General features: G+C 44.9%; 1 protein-coding gene across 1 annotated transcript in view; it reads right to left on the bottom strand.

Annotated features, from left to right (window-relative positions):
* The window catches only part of dnah2 (dynein, axonemal, heavy chain 2), a 462789-nt gene that overhangs the window by 197923 nt on the left and 243412 nt on the right, over positions 1-21454 (bottom strand). Inside the window, exons 35-43 of the mRNA XM_059975314.1 lie at positions 20771-20959; positions 19744-19847; positions 18104-18293; positions 15839-16019; positions 14649-14776; positions 7599-7751; positions 5922-6047; positions 5048-5263; positions 3268-3385 (exon numbers count right to left, since the gene is read on the bottom strand). Of these exons, the coding sequence (XP_059831297.1) occupies positions 3268-3385; positions 5048-5263; positions 5922-6047; positions 7599-7751; positions 14649-14776; positions 15839-16019; positions 18104-18293; positions 19744-19847; positions 20771-20959 (1405 nt within the window). The remainder of the gene's footprint in view (positions 1-3267; positions 3386-5047; positions 5264-5921; positions 6048-7598; positions 7752-14648; positions 14777-15838; positions 16020-18103; positions 18294-19743; positions 19848-20770; positions 20960-21454) is intronic.

The raw sequence follows: 21454 nt of genomic DNA, 5'->3' as shown, positions 1-21454 counted from the left end.
ACCTTGCCAAACACCTTACTAAAATCCATGTAGACCACAGCCACAGCTCTTCTTTCATCGATCACCTTTGTCATTTCAACACGAATTTCTCCACACAAAGTCATGCTGACTCTCCCTAATTAGGCCATGCTTTTCTAAATGCTCATAAACCTTATCTTAAGAATTCTCTCTGGTAACTTCCCTACCATTGATGCAAGACTCTCCAGTCCATAGTTTCTATGATTATCCCTGGTTCCCTTGAATAATGGAACAACATTAACTACTTGCTAGACCGCCAGAGCCTCACACCTGTGGCTAAAGAGGACATGAAGATATTGGTCAAGGCCCCAGTAGTTTCTGCTCTTGCCTCTCTCAGGGCCCATATAACCTGAGGTATATTCCATTAGGTGCTGGGGATTTATCCACCTTAATGCTCTTTAAGAGACCCAACACTACCTCCTCCCTTACCTCAAAATGCCCTAGGATATCAACACACTCAGCAGTGATCTCTCTCTACCTTCCACATTCTTCTCCTTGGTAAATACTGATGTAAAGTACTCATTAAGGACCTCACTCAGATCCCTCCACATCCAGTCACGTCCCCACTCCATTAGCTTTAAGTGGTGCTAACCTTACTCTGGTTATCGTCTGGCTCTTGATGTATGCGTAGAATGCCTTGGGATTCTCTTTAATCCTACTTGCCAAGGATTTTACATGGAGCTCCTAGCTTTCCAAATTCCCTTCTTTAGTACTTTTCTGGCTTCCTTATAATCCTCAAGGCTCTGTTTGATTCTAGTTTCTTAAACTTTACATACTTTTCTTTTTAATTTGGACTAAATCCATCATCTTTCTAAACATCCAAGGTTCTATTACCTTGCCATTATTGTCCTTCCTTCTGACTGGAACATACCTGTACCTGTCTTGTACTCTGTACAAATGGTCTTTAAATACCCTCCACATGTCGGATGTGGACTTGCCCAAAAATAGCTGTTCCAAATTAACTTTCCCTAGTTTCTGCTTAATGCTCTCGTAGTTTGCCCTGCTCCAGTTCAATATCCCCCCACAAGGTCTATACTTATCCTATCTCTAGGCATCTTAAAACTAAGGAGTTGTAGTTACTGTTCCCTAACTGTTCACCAACTGGCCAGGCTCATTACCCAGCATTAGGTCCAGTACAGCCCCTCCTCTTATTGGACTACTACCTACATGTTGATTTAAGAAACCCTCCTGGATGCACCTAAAATTCTGCCCCATTTAAATCTTTTGCACTCAGAAGGTCCCAATTTATATTAGAGAAGTTCAAGTCACCCATGACAACAACCCTCTTGATTTAACACCTTTCCTTAGTCTGTTCCTCAATGTCCCAATTGCTTTTGGGGTTCTGTAGTACATCCCAAAGTGATTGCACCTTTCTTATTTTTGACTCACCTGATGAGCTCTGTTATGTTCCCTCTGAGTGCAGCTGTGCTATTGTCCCTGATTAGCACTGCAACTCCCTCTCTCTCTTTTCTGAAACACCAAAATCCTGGTACATATAGAACCTGATGAAGGATCTCAGCCTGAAATGTCGACTGTGCTTCTTCCTATAGATGCTGCCTGGGCCTGCTGTGTTCCACTAGCATTTTGTGTGTGTTGCTTGAAAGTACCTATTCCTGTTTTTCTCTCAACCACATCTCTGTAATGGCCACAACATCATAGTCCATGCACTGATCCATGTTCGAAGTTCATCACCTTTACCCATAATACTGCTAACATTTAAATGCACACACTTCAAACTATCCATCCCATTGTATCTATTACTTTGCTCCTGCCTGTTTTTACTGACCCTGACATCTATCTTCCTCTCCATCTCTCCACTTTCTAAGCTGGTGCTCTGGTTCCCATCCCCTTGTCAAACTAGTTCAAACACTCCTGAGAAACACTAGTGAACCACCTGGCCAGGATACTGGCTCCTCTCCAGTTTACGTGCAACACATCCCTCCTGTGCAGGTCACTTCTGCCCTAGGAAAGGTTCCAATTATCCAAGAATCGTGCCCTCCGCACCAATCCCTCAGCAGCTCATTCATCTGTATAATCATCTTATTCCTGCCCTGATTGGCACATGGTACTGGAAGTAATCCAGAGATTACTACCTTGGATGTCCTGATCTTCAGCCTCTATATGCACTGCACAGGATCTCTTCCCTCTTTCAACCTGGTGCACCACAACTACTGAGCTGCCCACTCTTCCTCTTGGGAATATTCTACACCCACTCCGAGACATCCTGGACCTGGAATGTGGGAGGCAACACACCATCCTGGCTTCCCTTTCACAGCCACAGAATATCCTGTCCATCCCCCGAACTATCGAGTCTCCTAGCACTATCGCTCTGCTTGACTTTACCATTCCCTGCAGCGCCTCAGAGCTAACCTCAGTACCACAAGTTTGGCTGTGGCTGCTATGGCCTGATAGGTCATCCCCTCAGCAGTATCCATACAGGTATACCTATTGCCGAGGGGAATGGCCACAGGGGAACCCTGCACTGACCGCTCACTCCCCTTACTTCTCCTGGTGGTGTATTATCAGAAGCCTGGATTCTCAGTGTGACCACCTCAATAAAAGTTTCATCTGTCAGGTTTTCAGACTGCAGGATGGTCCTGAATACACCCAGCTCCAGCTCTGGATTCTTCACCTAGTCAGTCGAGAGGTGAAGTTGGATGTATTTTCCACAAATGTAGTCATCAGGGAGACCATTAGGTACCCTGCAATCACACATGTTACAGGAGGAGTATCACACGGCCTTAACTATGATCCTGCCTACGTTTGTTATACCTTTGGAACTAACTTCTTAAACTTAAGTTCTTCAATTATATAAATGATACCAAATGACTCAGCATCCTTAGCTTCCACCTATTCTCATCAAAGCCTGTGAGCCAAAGCTTCCCACTCTAACCCTGGCCAGTCCAACAAATGCCTCTCCACTTAAACCTCGCTTCTTTTTAATGGCCCTTGCTAAGTTACAAACAAAGCAATCTCCTGTCTGCAGGCAAGTCCCGACAGGCCCTGGTCACTTTTTAAAAACTAGTATGTGAAGTCTTCAAGGAACTGCCTCCAACTCACACTACGATCTCCTGTCTGCAGACAAGTCCCGACAGGCCCTGGTCACTTTTTAAAAACTAGTATGTGAAGTCTTCAAGGAACTGCCTCCAACTCACACTACGATGTCCTGTCTGCAGACAAGTCCCGACAGGCCCCACTCATTTTGTAAAACTGCTAGAGATGGTGCTGTTAGCAACCACGTGGACTCACCTGCACAAGCAACTCTCATGATGCTGGACAGCACTCCATCTGTCCACTCGTTTGTTGACAGGTCATACTCGCCATATAGCTCTCCCAGTGACACTGCCTTCGGGTTCAGAGGATAGTCCTGTCCACAAACCACAATCAAATCAAAAAAGAAGCAGCTATCAAACAGAGAGGAAGACTGCTTGGAGAGGGCCGGTATTCTGCAGTGGACAAATATTAAGGTAATGTTACCTGACTGGTCAATTGGCCCGTTGGGTTTATGGCGATATATCTGTCCACACAAGGCACAGAGTTTCCTGCACCATGCCATGCCTTCCCTCCCCTTATTCCTCCTTTCCAAACAGCTTCTTCCCTCTACCTTCAGATTTCTCAACAGACCATGAACTACCTCGTTATTTTTGCTCTCATTTTGAATTACCTATTTGTGTTTTTATTGTACTTGTGTATTTTTATGTATTGCACTGTACTGCTGCTGCAAAACAACAAATCTCATGACATGTCAGTTATAATAAATCTGATTCTGATTCCCAAATCACCTCTTTCATGTACTGAACAACCATTTGAGAATGTGTTCCAGTCCCATATTGTTAGTAGGTCAGTCTTTATTCACTAATCTTTCAGATTCTCCCTTCCCACTTTCATAACCCTCCTCTATCCCTCCCCTTTCTCATTCTCCATTTTCCCATTCTTTCATTCACCCTTTCACCTCTCCCTCCTTTTACACACCAACCCAGTGGAAACAACTGTGGATTTAAAGACTTAAGGTTAGCTTTATCCATCCCATATATATTGAAACATACAGTGAATTGCATTGTTTTAGATCAATGACCAACACAGTCTGAGGATGTGCTGGGGCAGCCTGCTTCCAGCGTCAACATAGCCTGCCCACAACTTACTAATCTTAACATAAAGTGATGCACTCCTGATGAAGGGTTTCGGCCCGAAATGTCGTCACTACCTCCTCCCATAGATGCTGTCTGGCCTGCTGAGTTCTGCCAGCATTTTGTGTTTTTATTTATTTCCAGCATCTGCAGATTCACTCGTACATGTACATCCTCGGAATGTGGGAGGAAATCGGAGCACTCGTGCAGTCATGGTGAATGTACAGACTCCTTACAGACAGCAGTAGGAATCAAATGCAAGCTTCCAATCACTGGTGCTGGCGCGTGGCCTAGTGGGCAAGGCATCAGACTAGTAACCTGAACGTCACTGGTTCGAGCCTCAGCTGAGGCAGCGTGTTTGTGTCCTTGAGCAAGGCACTTAACAACACATTGCGACATGTGACAACACCGGTGCCAAGCTGCATGGATCCTAGTGCCCTTCCCTTGGACAACATCGGTGGTGCGGAGAGGGCAATTGCTGGTCTCCCATACAACCCTGCCCAGGCCTGCACCCTGGAAACTCCAGGCACAGATCCACGGTCTCTCGAGACTGACGGATGCCACACTAATCACTGGTGCAGTAAAGCATTGCACTAACCACTACACTACCATGCTGTCTGTGGTAATTTTAAGGTAACTTGGAGGAAAGTATGTCCACTGTAGACTGCTTTTTTAAAATTCCATCACAAAGTGATGGAATGCATTTTGAGGTGCGATGGTTAAGGCAGACATATTAAAGACATTTACAAGATTCTTAGATTGGCACATGGATAAAAGAAAATTGGAGGGCTATGTAGGAGGGAAAGGGTAGATTGATCTTGGAGCAAGTTAAAAAGTCAGTACAAGATTGTGGGCTGAAGGGCCTGTACTATGCTCTATTTGTGCCTTAGCCAGATCCTCACCTTGACCAGATTGTAAGGCTCTCCATTCCGATGGAGAGCTGACAGTGCCCCCTGCAGCGTGCGCCACACCACTGTCTTGCCGCTGCCCGTTTTGCCCACGATCATGACGGAGTGCCGGGAGCTCTGAGTCTCGTGCAGTTGGATTATCTTTGACACGGAGAACTCTGTGACCTTGTAGCCCGATTCCACCAGCTCTACCTCAATGGCTTCCTTCAGCTGACACACAAAGTAGAGGAATCAGTCCATGCCTCAGTTTCCTTAGAAAACCCACCACCCAGCCTCACTCATTGAAAAGGGTGGGATGATAGGGATACCTAACAATCTTTTTCCTTAGAAAGGGACTTAGCTATAACAATGCCAGTCGCTGAATCCTGAGGTATCATGAGACTAAGCCTCATTGTAGGCCTACTGCCACCAGTAATTAGAGCTGTCCAAGGACATATCTGTCTTGAAACTGGATCTGGGGAGTCAATGATCACATATGTATCTGTTCATTTCAAACATGAGCAGCACACATTCCCTCATTTCAAGGCAACCTGTCAATGGGCTGCCCAGATAGGTGTTAGGGCCCACATTCTTCATCATGAAGTGGGAGAAACAGGTTGGGCAAGGTAAGAATGTGTTTTAGATCTTTACTACTGAGACAAGCGCTGGGACAGGCTTTGGAAAAGCAAATGCTTCCTGTCTGCAATATTAGAGGCCTGGAGAGCCACAGAGTTTTATGTTCTATGAATGAGCTTGGCTGAAAACGTTGACTGCTAATTTCCCCTTCCACAGATACTGCCTGACTTGCTGAGTTCCTCCAGCATTTTGTTATTCTGGATTTTCATCATCTGCAGAAACTCCTGTCAAATTGTGGGTCTGATAGGCCTACCTTTCCATAATCCAGGACTGGAGTTTCCACCCCTGGGAAGAGATCATGGATAATGCCAGAAAACAGCGGCAGGTCGATGGAGGTGAGTTTGGCCATATTCATGTCCTTCATGGACATCAGGAGGATCTGTCCAAACATAAAACATTCAGTCACAAGATAAACCAGATCAGCCCTGCCATGCAGTGTCATGGACCCTGGAATTGTGTCCAACTACACATCATTCCAAAGAATTGGTAATAAGCCAGTCAGGCTCCTTGCCCTATGCCAGTGCTCTACCTTGCACCAGTCTCCGACAGCCCCTAACTCACATCCATTTTTCCCCTTTCTAGGTCTAATCTTTGCTTATCCTTTTGAAATATCTGATATCAGACAGCATTCATTTAAGCTGAGAGGATGTAAATTCAAAGGAGTTGTTCAGGACAAGTATTTTATACAGAGAGCAGTGGGTGGCTGGAATGAGTTACTGGGGTGCTGGTGGAAGCAGATACAATAGTGGCTTTTAAGAGGCTCGTATATAGGAACGTAAGTTGCAAAGAATTGAGAGAATGGGCTATTGACTTCACAATCCACCTCATTATAAACTTATTGACTGCCTGCAGTGCATTCTCTTTGTAACAGTAACACTTTACTCTGCATGTAGTCATTGTTTTACCCTGTGTTACCTCAATGCACTGTGTAATGATCTGATTTAGACTAGCTTTTCACTTTATCTCGGTACATGGGACAACTATAATAATAAACGTTGACTGTATTCTTCCATAGATGCTGCCTGGCCTACTGAGATCATCCAGCATTTTGTGTGTTGTTGGATTTCCATCATTTGTAGATTTTGTCGTGTTTATAATAATATAATAATCAATGTTGACATTGTGTAGGCAAAAAACATTATATTGGTTCAGATTGGCATTATGTTATAGGCCGAAAGGCCTGTTTCTGTGCTGTACAGTTCTAATTCTATGCTCCCTGAGCAAGGGCACTTCTCACTCTCCCTGCTAGTTATAGATGATTCTTCTCAATTTATTGAAAATGATCTCAAATTGATGTCCCTTAGTTCTTCTCCATAAGTGAGAGCTCTTTCTCCGTATCAAGCCCTTCAAACTGTCATAACTCTCACTTTCTCTCACACTGCCTTCAACACACGAGTGCATACACACACACACACACACACACACACACACTCAAATACACATGCATGCACAAGCAGGCGTGCGTGGAGAGAGAGGGGAGGGGGAGAGGAGGAGAGGGGGAGAGAGGAACCGTAAGACATAGGAGCAAAATTAGCCCATTCAGACCATCAAGTCCACTCTGCCATTCCATCGTGATTTATTATCCCTCTGAATCCCATTCTCCTGTCTTCTCCCTATATTCTTTGACACTCTTATTAATCACAAAACTATCAACCTTTACTTTAAACATACCAAATGACTTGGCCTCCACAGCATTCATCATGTTCTGGCTAAAGAAATTTCTCATAATCTCTGTTCTAAAGAGATAACCTTCCATTCTGATGCTGTGCCCTCTGATCCTCGATTTCTCCAGTATAGATAACATACTCTTGACATCTGCCCTATGTAGCATGCATTTGATTTTGATCTCTGTCCCTCTCCCCCTCCCTCCCTCCCTCCTTCTACAGACCACAAGGAGGGCAAACTAGTAGAGCCAAGGCTCAGTCCTCACCTCCTCATCAGAGAGCTGGGGCTTGTCACGCCGTTTCTTGCCAGCATAACGAAGCAGGGACGTGAGGGCTCGGAGGCCGAAGTCATAGTGATCTTGCTTGGAGAGCTGCTGCACAGCCAATGAGTAGAGGGTGTAGACTTTCTTGGCCAGGGCCTGTTGGTGCACAGGAAGCAGAAAGCAGAAATTACTCGCCTCTGGAATTCAAAAGGTCCATCTAACATTTGCGAGGTGAGACTCAGGGGGGAGATGGAATGTTCTCACTCTCATACTCCAACAACATTGATTGGAGCCACATGGAATACCATAAATATTCTCTATCCCACCTGTGCCAGCTACAAAATGCATTGCAATTACTCACCAAGACCACCCCCTTAATGTGTAGGTATGACTGGAGAGGAAGTGTTGGGACACGACTGCCTCAAAGCTTCCTTCCTGAAAAACACACTCAAAACGTAGGAGGAAGTCAGCAGGCCAGGCATCATCTATGGAGAGGAGTAAACAGTCAACATTTTGAACCAAGACCCTTCATCAGGGATCAGCTCAAAATGTCAATTCCTCTTCATAGATGCTGCCTGACCTGCTGAGTTCCTCCAGCATTTTGTGTGAATTGTTCACCTACAGAATCTCCTGATTTCCTTCCTGAGAATCTAAAGACCATGCTGGAGAGTGTGTGACTTTGGATGGAAGACAGGCTCAGAACCAGAATCTTTTACACAGATCTTTTACATTAGGACTTTTACACAGTACTCAAGTAATTTTATGTATTGCACTGTACTGCTGCTGCCGCAAAAAAAAACAAATTTCATGACATTGTTATATAATTCATAAATTTGATTATGATATGGGTTTCTTTTGTGGACTGAGTGGGAAAGGGGCAAGGAAAGGGGATTCATGGTTGGGAAAGGGGGAAGGGAGAGGGGGGAGAGCAGGAAGCACCAGAGAGGCATTCTGTAACGATCAATAAAACAATTGTTTGGAATTTAATGACCTTGCCTAGTGTCTCAAGGCTGGGTGTGTCTGCACCTGCACCACCCCATGCCCCTGGCAGTCCTCCCCTGCCACCTATCCACAGCCCTAACATAACACTCCACCTTCTCCGTTCCTAACATCCTTTGCTCCCGTCAGATTTACAAACTCACTTTCTGCTCCATGTTGACCAATGTGGTACTGAGCAAAAGTCTTTATAGATGCTTTAAAGGAGGCCAAAATACTGAACCTGTGTTCACAGACCATTCACAAATCTGGCGGGGGTAGGGGGTAAAGGAAGTTGCTCATCAAATGTTTAAAACATGTGTTTGAGTTGATTGTCAGTGAGGAGGAGATACACTGACGGTGGTCTCCCAGTGAGGAAGTCAAGGATCTCCCTTGTTGCAGAAGAAGGTACAGAGGCCCATGTTTTCTTGCTTGTTAATTAGTGCAGAGGGTACAATGCTGATCTCAAAGTTCAAAGTAGATTTATTATCAAAGTTCAGATATGTCGCCATATACAACCCTGAGATTTATTTCCTCATGGGCATACTCAATAAATCTATAGCATAATAGCCATAATAAAATCCATGGAAGACCACCCTACTTGGGCATTCAACCAGCGTGCAGAAGACAACAAACTGTAAATGCAAATAAAAAGAAACAACAATAATAATAGTGACAAGTATCATTCATCAAAATCTCATTTTAAAATACAGTCGCCTAAAAGAAATCATACATTACTATAAATACAAGCATGATCCAGTTCTAGAATCAGAATACCACAAACTATATTATGACTGATCAGTTATTACAGACAGGACAATCCATAATAACTGTCCAGGTATAATAATATTAGATAAACAAGCAAGTACAACATATTTAATAGATATGTAGATAAGCCTACAAGAAGAGAGGCTATACTTGATTTGGTATTGGGAAATGAAGCTGTGCTGTGGAAGAGGTCCTGCCTCGTTCCTGTACCAAAGACGCCATGTCCCAGTGGCTCCAATGACTACAGACCGGTGGCATTGACCTCCCACACCATGAAGACCCTGGAGAGACTTGTTCTAGAGCAGCTCCGGCCTATGGTTAGGCCACACTTAGACCCCCTCCAGTTCACCTATCAGCCCCGACTCGGAGTTGAGGATGCCATCGTCTACCTGCTGAACCGTGCCTACGCCCACCTGGACGAGCCAGCGAGCACTGTGAGGGTCATGTTTTTTGACTTCTCCAGTGCGTTCAACACCATCCGCCCTGCTCTGCTGGGTGAGAAGCTGACAGTGATGCAGGTGGATGCTTCCCTGGTGTCATGGATTATTGATTACCTGACTGGCAGACCACAGTACGTGTGCTTGCAACACTGTGTGTCAGACAGAGTGGTCAGCAGCACTGGGGCTCCACATGGGTCTGTCCTGTCTCCCTTTCTCTTCTCCATCTACACCTCGGACTTCAACTACTGCACAGAGTCTTGCCATCTTCAGAAGTTTTCTGATGACTCTGCCACAGTTGGATGCATCAGCAGGGTAGATGAGGGCTGCAGTGGGAAACTTTGTCACATGGTGTGAACAGAATCATCTGCAGCTTAATGTGAAAAAGACAAAGGAGCTGGTGGTGGACCTGAGGAGGGCTAAGGCACCGGTGACCCCTGTTTCCATTTAAGGGGTCAGTGTGGACATGGTGGAGGATTACAAATACCTGGGGATACGAATGGACAATAAACTGGACTGGTCAAAGAACACTGAGGCTGTCTACAAGAAGGGTCAGAGCCATCTCTATTTCCTGAGGAGACTGAGGTCCTTTAACATCTGCCGGATGATGATGTTTTACGAATCTGTGGTGGCCAGTGCTATCATGTTTGCTGTTGTGTGCTGGGGCAGCAGGCTGAGGGTAGTAGACACCAACAGAATCAACAAACTCATTCGTAAGGCCAGTGATGTTGTGGGGGTGGAACTGGACTCTCTGACAGTGGTGGATGCTGTCCAAGTTTAATGCCATCTTGGACAATGTCTCCCATCCACTCCATAATGTACTTATTAGGCACAGGAGTACATTCAGCCAGAGACTCATTCCACTGAGATGTAACACTGAGCATCATAGGAAATCATTCCTACCTGTGGCCATCAAACTTTACAACTCCTCCCTCGGAGTGTCAGACACCTTGAGCCAATAGGCTGGTCCTGGACTTATTTCCACTGGGCATGATTAACTTATTATTATTTAATTATTTATGGTTTTATATTGCTATATTTCTTCACTATTCTTGGTTGGTGCAGCTGTAATGAAACCCAATTTCCCTCGGGATCAATAAAGGATGTCTGTCTGTCCGTCAGGTGTCAAATCTCTCAGTGGGAGAGCATTTTGCAGATAGTGATCATATTTCTATCTCCTTTACAATAGCATTAGAGAGAGAGATAGGAACAGACAAGTTAGAAAAATGTTTAATTGGAGTAAGGGGAATTATGAGGGTATCAGGCAGGAAATTGGAGGCTTAAATTGGAAACAGATATTCTCAGGGAAAAGTATGGAAGAAATGTGGCAAATATTCAGGGGATATTTGTGTAGAGTTCTACATAGGTATGTTCCAATGAGACAGTGAAGTTATGGTAGGGTACAGGAACCATGGTGTACAAAGGCTGTAATAAATCTAGTCAAGAAGAAAAGAAAAGCTTACAAAAGGTTCAGAGAGTTAGGTAATGTTAGATTTCTAGAAGATTATAAGGCTAAAAGAAAGGAGCTTAAGAAGGAAATTAGGAGAGCCAGAAAGGACCATGAGAAGGCCTTGGCGGGCAGGATTAAGGAAAACCCCAAGGCATTCTACGTATGGTACGAGCAAGAGGATAAGACGTGAAAGAATAGGACCCATCAAGTGTGACAGCAGGAAAGTGTGTATGGAACCGGAGGAAATAGCAGAGGTACTTAATGAATACTTTACTTCAGTATTCACTATGGGAAAGGACCTTGGTGATTGTAGTGATGACTTGCAGCAGACTGAAAAGCTTGAGCATGTAGATATTAAAGAGGATGTGCTGGAGCTTTTGGAAAGCATCATTGGATGAGTCACCAGGACCAGACTAGATGTACCCCAGGCTACTGTGGGAGGCGAGGGAGGAGATTGTTCAGTCTCTGGCGATGATCTTTGCATCATCCATGGGACGGAAGAGGTTCTGGAGGATTGAGGATGTTGTTCTTTTATTCAAGAAAGGGAGTAGAGATAGCTCAGGAAATTATAGACCAGTGAGTCTTACTTCAGTGGTTGGTAAGTTGATGGAGAAGATCCTGAGAGGGAGGATTTATGAACATTTGGAGAGGTATAATATGATAAGGAACAGTCAGAATGGTTTGTCAAAGGCGGGTCATGCCTTACGAGCCTGATTTAATTTTTTGAGGATGTGACTAAACACATTGATGAAGGAAGAGCAGTAAATGTAGTGTATATGGATTTCAGCAAGGCATTTGATAAGGTACCCCATGCAAGGCTTATTGAGAAAGTAAGGAGGCATGGGATCCAACGGGACATTCTTTTGTGGATCCAGAACTGGCTTGTCCACAGAAGGCAAAGTGTGGTTGTAGACGGGTCATATTCTGCATGGAGGTGGGTCACCAGTGCAGTGCCTCAGGGATCTGTTTCAGACCCTTACTCTTCGTTATTTTTATAAATGATCTGGATGAAAAAGTGGAGGGATGGCTTAGTAAGTTTACTGATGACACAAAGGTTGGAGGTGTTGTGGATAGTGTGGAGGGCTGCCAGCAGTTACAGCGGGACATTGATAGGATACAAAACTGGGCTGAGAAGTGGCAGATGGAGTTCAACCCAGATAAGTGTGAAGTGGTTCATTGTGGTAGGTCAAATATGATGGCAGAATATAGTGTTAATGGTAAGACTCTTGGCAGTGTGGAGGATGAGAGGGATCCCAGGGTCTGAGTCCATAGGATGCTCAAAGCAGCTGCGCAGGTTGACTCTGTGGTTAAGAAGGTGTACGGTGTATCGGCTTTCATCAATCATGGAATTGAATTTAGTTGCTGAGAGGTAATGTTGCAGCTATATAGGACCCTGGTCAGACCCCATTTGGAGTACTGTGCTCAGTTCTGGTCGCCTCACTACAGAAAGGATGTGGAAGCCATAGAAAGGGTGCAGAGGAGATTTACAAGGATGTTGCCTGGATTGGGGAGCATGCCTTATGAGAATAGTTTGAGTGAACTTGGCCTTTTCTCCTTGGAGTGACGGAGGATGAGAGGTGACCTGATAGAGGTATATAAGATGATGAGAGGAATTGATCGTGTGGATAGTCAGAGGCTTTTTCCCAGGGCTGAAATGGTTGCCACGAGAGGACACGGGTTTAAGGTGCTGTGGAGTCGATACAGAGGAGATGTCAGGGATAAGTTTTTTACTTAGAGAGTGGTGAGTGCGTGGAATGGGCTGCCGGTAATGGTGGTGGAGGTGGATACGATAGGGGCTTTTAAGAGACTTCTGGATCGGTACGTGGAGCTTAGAAAAATAGAGGGCTATAGGTAAGCATAGTAATTTCTAAGGTTGGGACATGTTTGGCACAACTTTGGGCACCGAAGGGCCTGGAATGTGCTGTAGGTTTTCTATGTTTCTGTAACCATTCCAAAAACACATAACTCTCAGAAACCAATAAGTGAAAAACATCAGCAATATATTGAACAAAAAGAGGAAATTGAAAGAATCTGGAACAAGTACAAGGTATAAATTGTCTTGGTTAGTAATATCTTGGTTAGGCACTACATAATAGCATTAAACAATTAGGGCTACACAACAATATCTATGTAAATCTTCAAAAAGCCACAATACTAAACACCACTAGAATAGTCTGAAAGTTCCTAACAATTGAGAAGTAAGTGTGCTTGGCTATGCGTACCTCAGGTTTTACCAGCTTGAGCTGAGAAAATATGAAAATAATAATCATAAATAAGTAATAAATATCTAGAACATTAGATGAAGAGTCCTTGAACATGAATCCATTGGCTGTGGAAACAATCCAATGATGAGAGAAGTTGAATGAAATTATCCCCTTTGGTTGAAGAACCTGATGGCTGATGGGTAATAACTGTTCCTGAACCTGTTGGTGCGAGTCCTGAGGCTCTTGTACCTTCTTTCTGATGGAAGCAGTGAGAAGAGAGCATGTACTGGGTGGTGGGGGTCCCTATCAATGGATGCTCCTTTCCTGTGACAATGATCCACATAGATGTGCACAATGGTTGGAAGTGTTTTACCCATGATGGACTGAGCTGTACCCATTTTCCATTCAAGGGCATTGGTGTTTCCATACCAGGCTGTGATACAGCTAGTCAATAAACACTCCTTTCATTCCTGGAATCGTTCTTGTAAAACCCAAATAGAAGGCAGGAATGTCCAGTTACAAGGGGGGCAGTTCTCATCAATTTTTTTCTTTGGTCAGACAGCTAGGTGACATCTGTAAACCGCAAATCAAAAAAGCCCAGAGTCCATCATTTAACTAAAATTATCTAACCACTGGTACCGACTTGCAGAGAGTTGCATATCACAGCTCTGCACATCACAGGAACTAGCTACCCCTCCAAGGACTCTGTCTACACTTCTCACTGCCAATTCCAATTCCAGTTTGATGATCGGTGGTCGGGAGCTCCCAGGTTCTCCACTATAAGTAGCACTGCCCATTGGAAAATACCCATGCCCCATGCAGCTTGCAGTACCTGTGCCATTTCTCTTACAGGGCACTCTGCAGTGGGGGATGAACAACTTCAGCATCTGTTTCTTGCTTCACAGATGCTGACTGACTTGCTCAACATTTCCAGCATTTTCAGTTCCATTACAGGTATCCAGCCTCAGCAGAATTTTGCTAAACAGGATCATGTTGACCCCTTAGGGAAGGCCACATCTCTCAGCCATATCCTCACTCTCAGAAGTAAAACCAGCTCACATTCTACATACCCTAAGGAGGGAAGTGGAAAGAAAGGAACTTGGTAATATTCTGTATTTTATTGGTGAAGGGACACTAGCTGAATGCATGTGCAAGAGGTATGGGAGAAGGAATGCATATGAAGGAGGTAGCTAGCCTAATGTGCACGAAGGAAGTGTACCTTGCAGTTGTTGAACCCCTCTGCAAACAAGATGATCTCTGCGATCAGTGTTGAGTCAGGGACCACCATGGAGATAGGCCTGAACATTGACTTCAGGTTATCTGGCAGTTCTGTGCGGCCAGCATACCCTGTAATAAATAACAACAGTGTTTTACTTATTCCCTCCCAATTCTCCGTGCCTTCACTGGTAGGGACATGCATAGATCACTGAGCCTCTCCATCCCACTCTGCTGCACATTAAGACTGCAGTTCATCTGCTCTGCAGCTCAATTCACCTGCCTTAGTCCTCTACAGTGCAATGCCCTGACAGGGTCTTGAAGCTCCTGTTTGTAACCCAACCTCCACAGTCTCTTTGTTACAGAGTCATAGAGCACTACAGAACATAAACAGGTACTTCAGCCCATCTGGTTCATGCCAACATGATTTCTGCCTAGTCCCGTCTATCCACACCCAAACGAAAACACTCTATACCCCTTCCTATTCATGTACTGATCCAAACATCCCTTAAATATGACCATGTGGATTTCTTCCAGGTGTTGCACTTCCCTTCCATCTTCACTTTCTCCTTATTCATTTTCAAGTTGAACTCAATCATATTGTGATCACTGGCTCTTTTACCTTAAGCTCCCTAATCACCTCTGGTTCATTACATAACACCAATCCAGTATAGCCGATCCCCTAGGAGGCTCAATGACAAACTGCCCTAAAAAGCCATCTCATAGGCATTCAACAAACTCAACTCTCTTAACATCCATTTCCAACCTGATTTTCCCAATTGACCTGCATGTTAAAATCTCCCATGACTATCAATACATTGCCCTTTTGAGATGCCTTTTCTATTTCCTGTTGTAATCTGTGGTCCACACCTCAGTTACAGTTGGGAAGCCTGTGTATAACTGCCATCTGGGTCCTTTTACTCTTGCAGTTTCTTAACTCAACCCACAAGGATTCAACATCTACTGATTTAAAACCATTCTTTACCAGTCACCCCCTCTGCCTACCTTCTTATCCCTTCAATACAACATGTAACCTTGGGCATTCAGCTCCCAGCTACAACCATACTTCAGCCATGATTCAATGATTCCACTATACCCAAACCTGAGTAGCCTACCCCTGTAGATATTCCCAAGATCAGCTGAGATGGGAGAGTTCTGCCTCGGATGGGGAACATTCCCAGCCCACAGCCTTACCTGGGTTCATGGTTATGAAGATGCCACACGACCAGACCAGGTTGATCTCGCGCCCTTCAAAGACGAAGCGGTTTAGCCCAGCGGACAGAGCGGACAGGATGGAAAGGATCTGCTGAGCCACTACTGACAGCACCTCAATGTTGATGCGGTTAAATTCATCGAAACAACCCCAGGCTCCAGTCTGTACACACAAACATTCAATACTCTCGCATCAGCACACAACAAGGAGTATTGCATGATTACTGCAGGTGTATTCACCCCCTTCTGCTGACATAAATGCAAGGCCCTACTTCTACATTCTCTCCTCCCTCAGGACATCCCAAAGCACTTTATAGCCACAAGTATTGTTGAAGTTATTACCATAACATGGCAACATAAGGAGCTCCCACAGACGGCAGTGTTTCCATATCAGATCAGATTAAATCCATGTACTTATCGCACGTATATCACATTGAAATATGTTGTTTGCATTAACAACCAACATAATTTAAGGATGTGCTGGGGCCAGCCCACAAGTGTCACCACACATTCCAGTGCCAATATAGCATGCCCATCACGATCAACACAACAGCACAGACATCACCAACAACAACAGCAACAGAAGCTTTTGGCAATCCCCATGTTCAACAACATGGTTCCTCTTCCCCCGTTCCTCTGACATTATTGTAGGAAATCGTTAGGTATAAAAATCGTTAGGTATTAATACTGAAGTAGTAAAATGGATTCAACTGTGGCTGGATGGGAGATGCCAGAGAGTAGTGGTGGATAACTGTTTGTCAGGTTGCAGGCCGGTGACTAGTGGTGTGCCTCAGGGATCTGTACTGGGTCCAATGTTGTTTGTCATATATATTAATGATCTGGATGATGGGATGGTAAATTGGATTAGTAAGTATGCAGATGATACTAAGGTAGGTGGCATTGTGGATAATAAAGTAGGTTTTCAAAGCTTGCAGAGAGATTTAGGCCAGTTAGAAGAGTGGGCTGAATGATGGCAGATGGAGTTTAATGCTGATAAGTGTGAGGTGCTATATTTTGGTAGGAATAATCCAAATAGGACATACATGGTAAATGGTAGGGCATTGAAGAATGCAGAACAGAGTAATTTAGGAATAATGGTGAATAGTTCCCTGAAGGTGGAATCTCATGTGGATAGGGTGGTGAAGAAAGCTTTTGGTATGCTAGCCTTTATAAATCAGAGCATTGAGTATAGGAGTTGGGATGTAATGTTAAAATTGTACAAGGCATTGGTAAGGCTGAATATGGAGTATTGTGTACAGTTCTGGTCACCGAATTATAGGAAAGATGTCAACAAAATAGAGAGAGTTCAGAGAAGATTTACTAGAATGTTACCTGGGTTTCAGCACCTAAGTTACAGGGAAAGGTTGAACATGTTAGGTCTTTATTCTTTGGAGTGTAGAAGGTTGAGGGGGGACTTGATAGAAGTATTTAATATTATGAGGGGGATAGGTAGAGTTGACATGGATAGACTTTTTCCATTGAGAGTAGGGAAGATACAAACAAGAGGACATGAGTTGAGAGTTAGGGGGCAAAAGTTTAAGGGTAACACGAGGGGGAATTTTTTTACTCAGAGAGTGGTAGCTGTGTGGCACAAGCTTCCATTAGAAGTGGTAGAGGCAGGTTCGGTATTGTCATTTAAAGTAAAATTGACTTTATATTCAAATTCCTGTCCATATACCAGGAATGGAGAGTTATGGGCTGAGTGCGGGCCAGTGGGACTAGGTGAGAGTAAGTGCTTGGCATGGACTAGAAGGGCCAAGATGGCCTGCTTATGTGCTGAAATTGTTATATGGTTATATTATATAGGACTGCACCTGCCCGCTCCCAATATGCTGAGCTCTGTTTCAGCACTGCCCCTCTGATGCAGGTGATTTCCACATTACAGCTGTTCGGTATGGTAGCATAGCAGTTAGCATAACACAATTACAGCAGCAGTGACCTGGGTTCAATTTGCAGCCACTGTATGTAAGGAATTTGTACATTCTCCCTGTGACTGCATGTGTTTCCTCTTGGTGCTTCAGATTTCTCCCACATTCCAAAGATATACTGTACAAGAACAGGTTAGGGGTTATTAAATTATGGGCATATTATGTTGTTGTCAGAAGCATGGTGACACTTGTGAGCTGCTCCCAGCACATCTTTGATGCAAACAGTGCAATTTATTGCATGTTTGGATGTTTCGATGTACATCTGACAAATAAATTCCCAACTTCTGATGACAATGACAAGGTTGGTTTCCTCTTTCACCTGTGCCAGTCCAGAGTACATTCGGCCCATGGATTTGTAGTCAAGGCCTTCAGAGCAGTTGACCACAATCACGTACATTCCCAGTGCTTTCCCCAGATCTTTCACCGTTTCAGTCTTCCCTGTTCCAGCAGGACCCTTGGGGGAACCTCCTCGACGCAGGTGGAGAGCAGTCGTCAGTGTCATGTAGCACCTGGAAAGAGAAGAAAGGGTGGGTTGATGAGAGGGAGATTCCCTGAGGTGTCTATGCCTTTAATGACAGTATACCATAAATGACAATGCCTACATGAAGGAAGAGATAAAGGGCTGAAGAAGAGGACACCAGACCTGGGAGAAAGGAAAGGAGGACTGGAATCAGAGGGAGGTGAGAAGAAGAGGGATGAGAAGAGAACCAGAATGGGAAATGGAAAAAGAGAAAAGGGGAGAGTGAGAATAAATTACTGGAAGTCGGTGAGATAGATGTTCATGCCATGGTAAGAGATTCTAGGACAAGAGGGCATGACTTCAGGATTGAAGGACTGAGTTGCGGAGAATAACTTTAGTCAGAGGGTGGGAAGTCTGTGGAATTTGTTGCCACGAGCGGCTGTGGAGGCGAAATCATTTAAAGCAGAGATAGATAGGTTATTGATTACGTACACAACGTTGGAAGAATTCAGCAGGCCAGGCAGCATCCGTGAGAAAAGAGTAGCCAATTCCTGATGAAGGGTCTCAGCCCAAAACGTTGGCTACTCTTTTCTCACGGATGCTGCCTGGCCTGCAGAATTCTTCCAGCGTTCTGTACATATTCTTTGATCCACAGCATCTGCAGTTGTATTTTTGTGTTTTGATAGGTTATTGATTAGCCAGGGCATCAAAAGGTATGGGGTGAAGGCAGGGGAGTGGGGATGACTGGAAGAATTGGATCAGCCCATGATTGAATGGTAGAGCTGACTCAATGGGCTGAATGGCCTACTTCTGCTCCTATATTGTATGGTCTTATGGCCATCTGGTTGGAGGCTATCCAGACAGACTATGAGGTGTTGTTCCACCAAGCCACGTTTGGTCTCATTGTGGCAGTAGAGGAGGCCACGGATGGACACAACAGAATAGGAATGGAAGTCAAATTGAAATGCATTGCCACCAGGAGATCCTGTCTTTTGTCGGAGGAAGGGCAAAGGTGCTTGACAAAGGGCTCCCTCCAGTTCTGAGTCTGGTCTCAACAATGTTGAGGCTGCACTGGGAGTTCTGGATACGGTAGATAATCCCAACAGACTCACAGGGGAAGTGTCACCTTACCTGGAAGGACTGTTGAGTCCTGAATGGTGGTAAGGGAGGACTTGCCCCTATGGAGGGTAGAGAGTGGGTGAGGAGAGGGTAATATGTTTAGTGGTAGAATCCCATTATAGTGTAAAGACCAGCTGTCTGATAATTTGCCCTTAGTAACAGACATAAGAATACAATGTGAACTGAGTGCTGGTCATGCTTGGATTGACAGACAAGGTGAACTGAATAGTTCCCACATTTCCCTAGCAGTGCTGTGATTAACAGGGCTCCCTGCTTTACATTTGCATATACTATCCCACCCATTGCCACTCTGATATTGTGTCAGTTCAGGCACTAACAGCAAGGCAGAGAAGGGAGGGGAGGGGAGATGTGGGCCCCACCTATCCGTCAGTGGAGTGATCACCAGGCGTCCAGAGTTGCCCAGATACTCATAGCCATACTGGAAATGGGTGTTAGTCTGTCGGACTAGACAGTCATCCAGATCCTGCAGAAAACAGAGAAGTGCAGAGATATTAGGCAAAACCCTCTCCCACTACACATCGGGCAATGTAATAAATCAACAGGTCACAGACCCTTGTTGCCGGATGGTCACTGGTCCACTCTGTGAAGCTACCTCTGATTCTGGGTAAAGTTAAATTATCCTTGTTGTGATCATGTCCCTTTATGAACTCATCCAGCCATCATTCTCCCTGTCCAGCACTACAATGCAATGACCCTGCCATGGGTTCACTGACCCATCCATACTCAGACGTGGCCGGTGTGGGGTGGGTGACCTGTCTACTGTCACTGTGTGGGTGACCGATCCACACTCAGTGTGTGGGCAGCGTGGGGTGGGTGACCTGACGAGGATGTTAAGGATGGGGGTAATGGCTATCCTGTGGCAATAAAACTATCTCATTAAACAGGATTAAGCACTGCCTGAGCCACCCCATGTCCATGTTCCAGGTCAGTTCGGAAATTCTCATTGCCAGTGCTGAGATGATTCAGGGCCGATGACCTGTCCCTCTCCTGACAGGCCATGACCACTGGTGGAAGGATAACTAACAAACCTGCAAAACACTTGACTGAAATTCCGTCAAACACTTCCAAAATTTATTCCTCTCACCGCTATCACTGCGTGTGGGTAGTGTGTACCACCCACTAAAGATATAGCAGGGACTTGCTAAGATGACGCCAACAGCAGTTCCCAAATCCCCAACCACTGCCATCATGAATTCCAAGACCAGAGATGAGAAGTAACACAATTCCCTGTTGTTTATCTTCTGGGACCCTCATCATCTCGGCTTAGAAAAGTGTGCCTAGTCCTTCACTGTCTCTGCATTGCAACCCTGCAACCCCTCGGCCTTCAGCACTGGGAGTTCCTTCACTGGAAATAGCAGAGTGACAAAAGGTAATGTGCAGACTCACCTTGTCCCAGTAGAGCCGAAGCTGGCTGAGCCAGTCGAATGCCGTCACATCCATACAGTTAATCCTGTACAACTTGTCAATGACATCTCGAGCATGGACCTCCACTGTCACCAGGGCCACTATCTTGAGGCGCATGATCTTGGTCAGGCTTCCTCGAATGGCCTCAGAATACTTGTGCAACATGCTCACCTACACGGAACAATATGATAGTAGGAGCTATAGCAATGCACCCACCACTGGCTGACATATCATCAAAGATCACCGAACAGTACAGGCCCTTTGGCCCACGGCGCTGTACTGACCTTCTAACCTGCTCCAAGGTCTAACTCTTCCTTCCCACATTGGCCTCCACATTTTTTTCATCCATGTGCCTTTAAGTGTCTGAGAATCCTTTAAATGTCCTAATGTATCTAACCCTACCACCACCTCAGGCAGTAACTTCCATGCACCCATCATTCTCTCTGTAAAAACCTACCTCTGACATCCTCTCTATACTTTCACCCAATCACTTTAAAAGCATGCCCTTTTACATTTGTCATTTCCACCCTTGGAAAAAAGTCTCTGGATATCCATTCTATCTATGCCTCTTATCATACACCTCTCATACTCCTTTACTCCAAAGAGAAAAGCCCTAGCTCACTCAGACTATCCTTATAAAACATGCTCTCAGATCCAGGCAGCACC

Source organism: Hypanus sabinus, chromosome 7 (genome assembly GCF_030144855.1).
Source record: "Hypanus sabinus isolate sHypSab1 chromosome 7, sHypSab1.hap1, whole genome shotgun sequence".
In the NCBI taxonomy this organism is placed as follows: Eukaryota; Metazoa; Chordata; class Chondrichthyes; order Myliobatiformes; family Dasyatidae; genus Hypanus; species Hypanus sabinus.
This window is presented reverse-complemented; position numbering and strand designations above follow the sequence as displayed.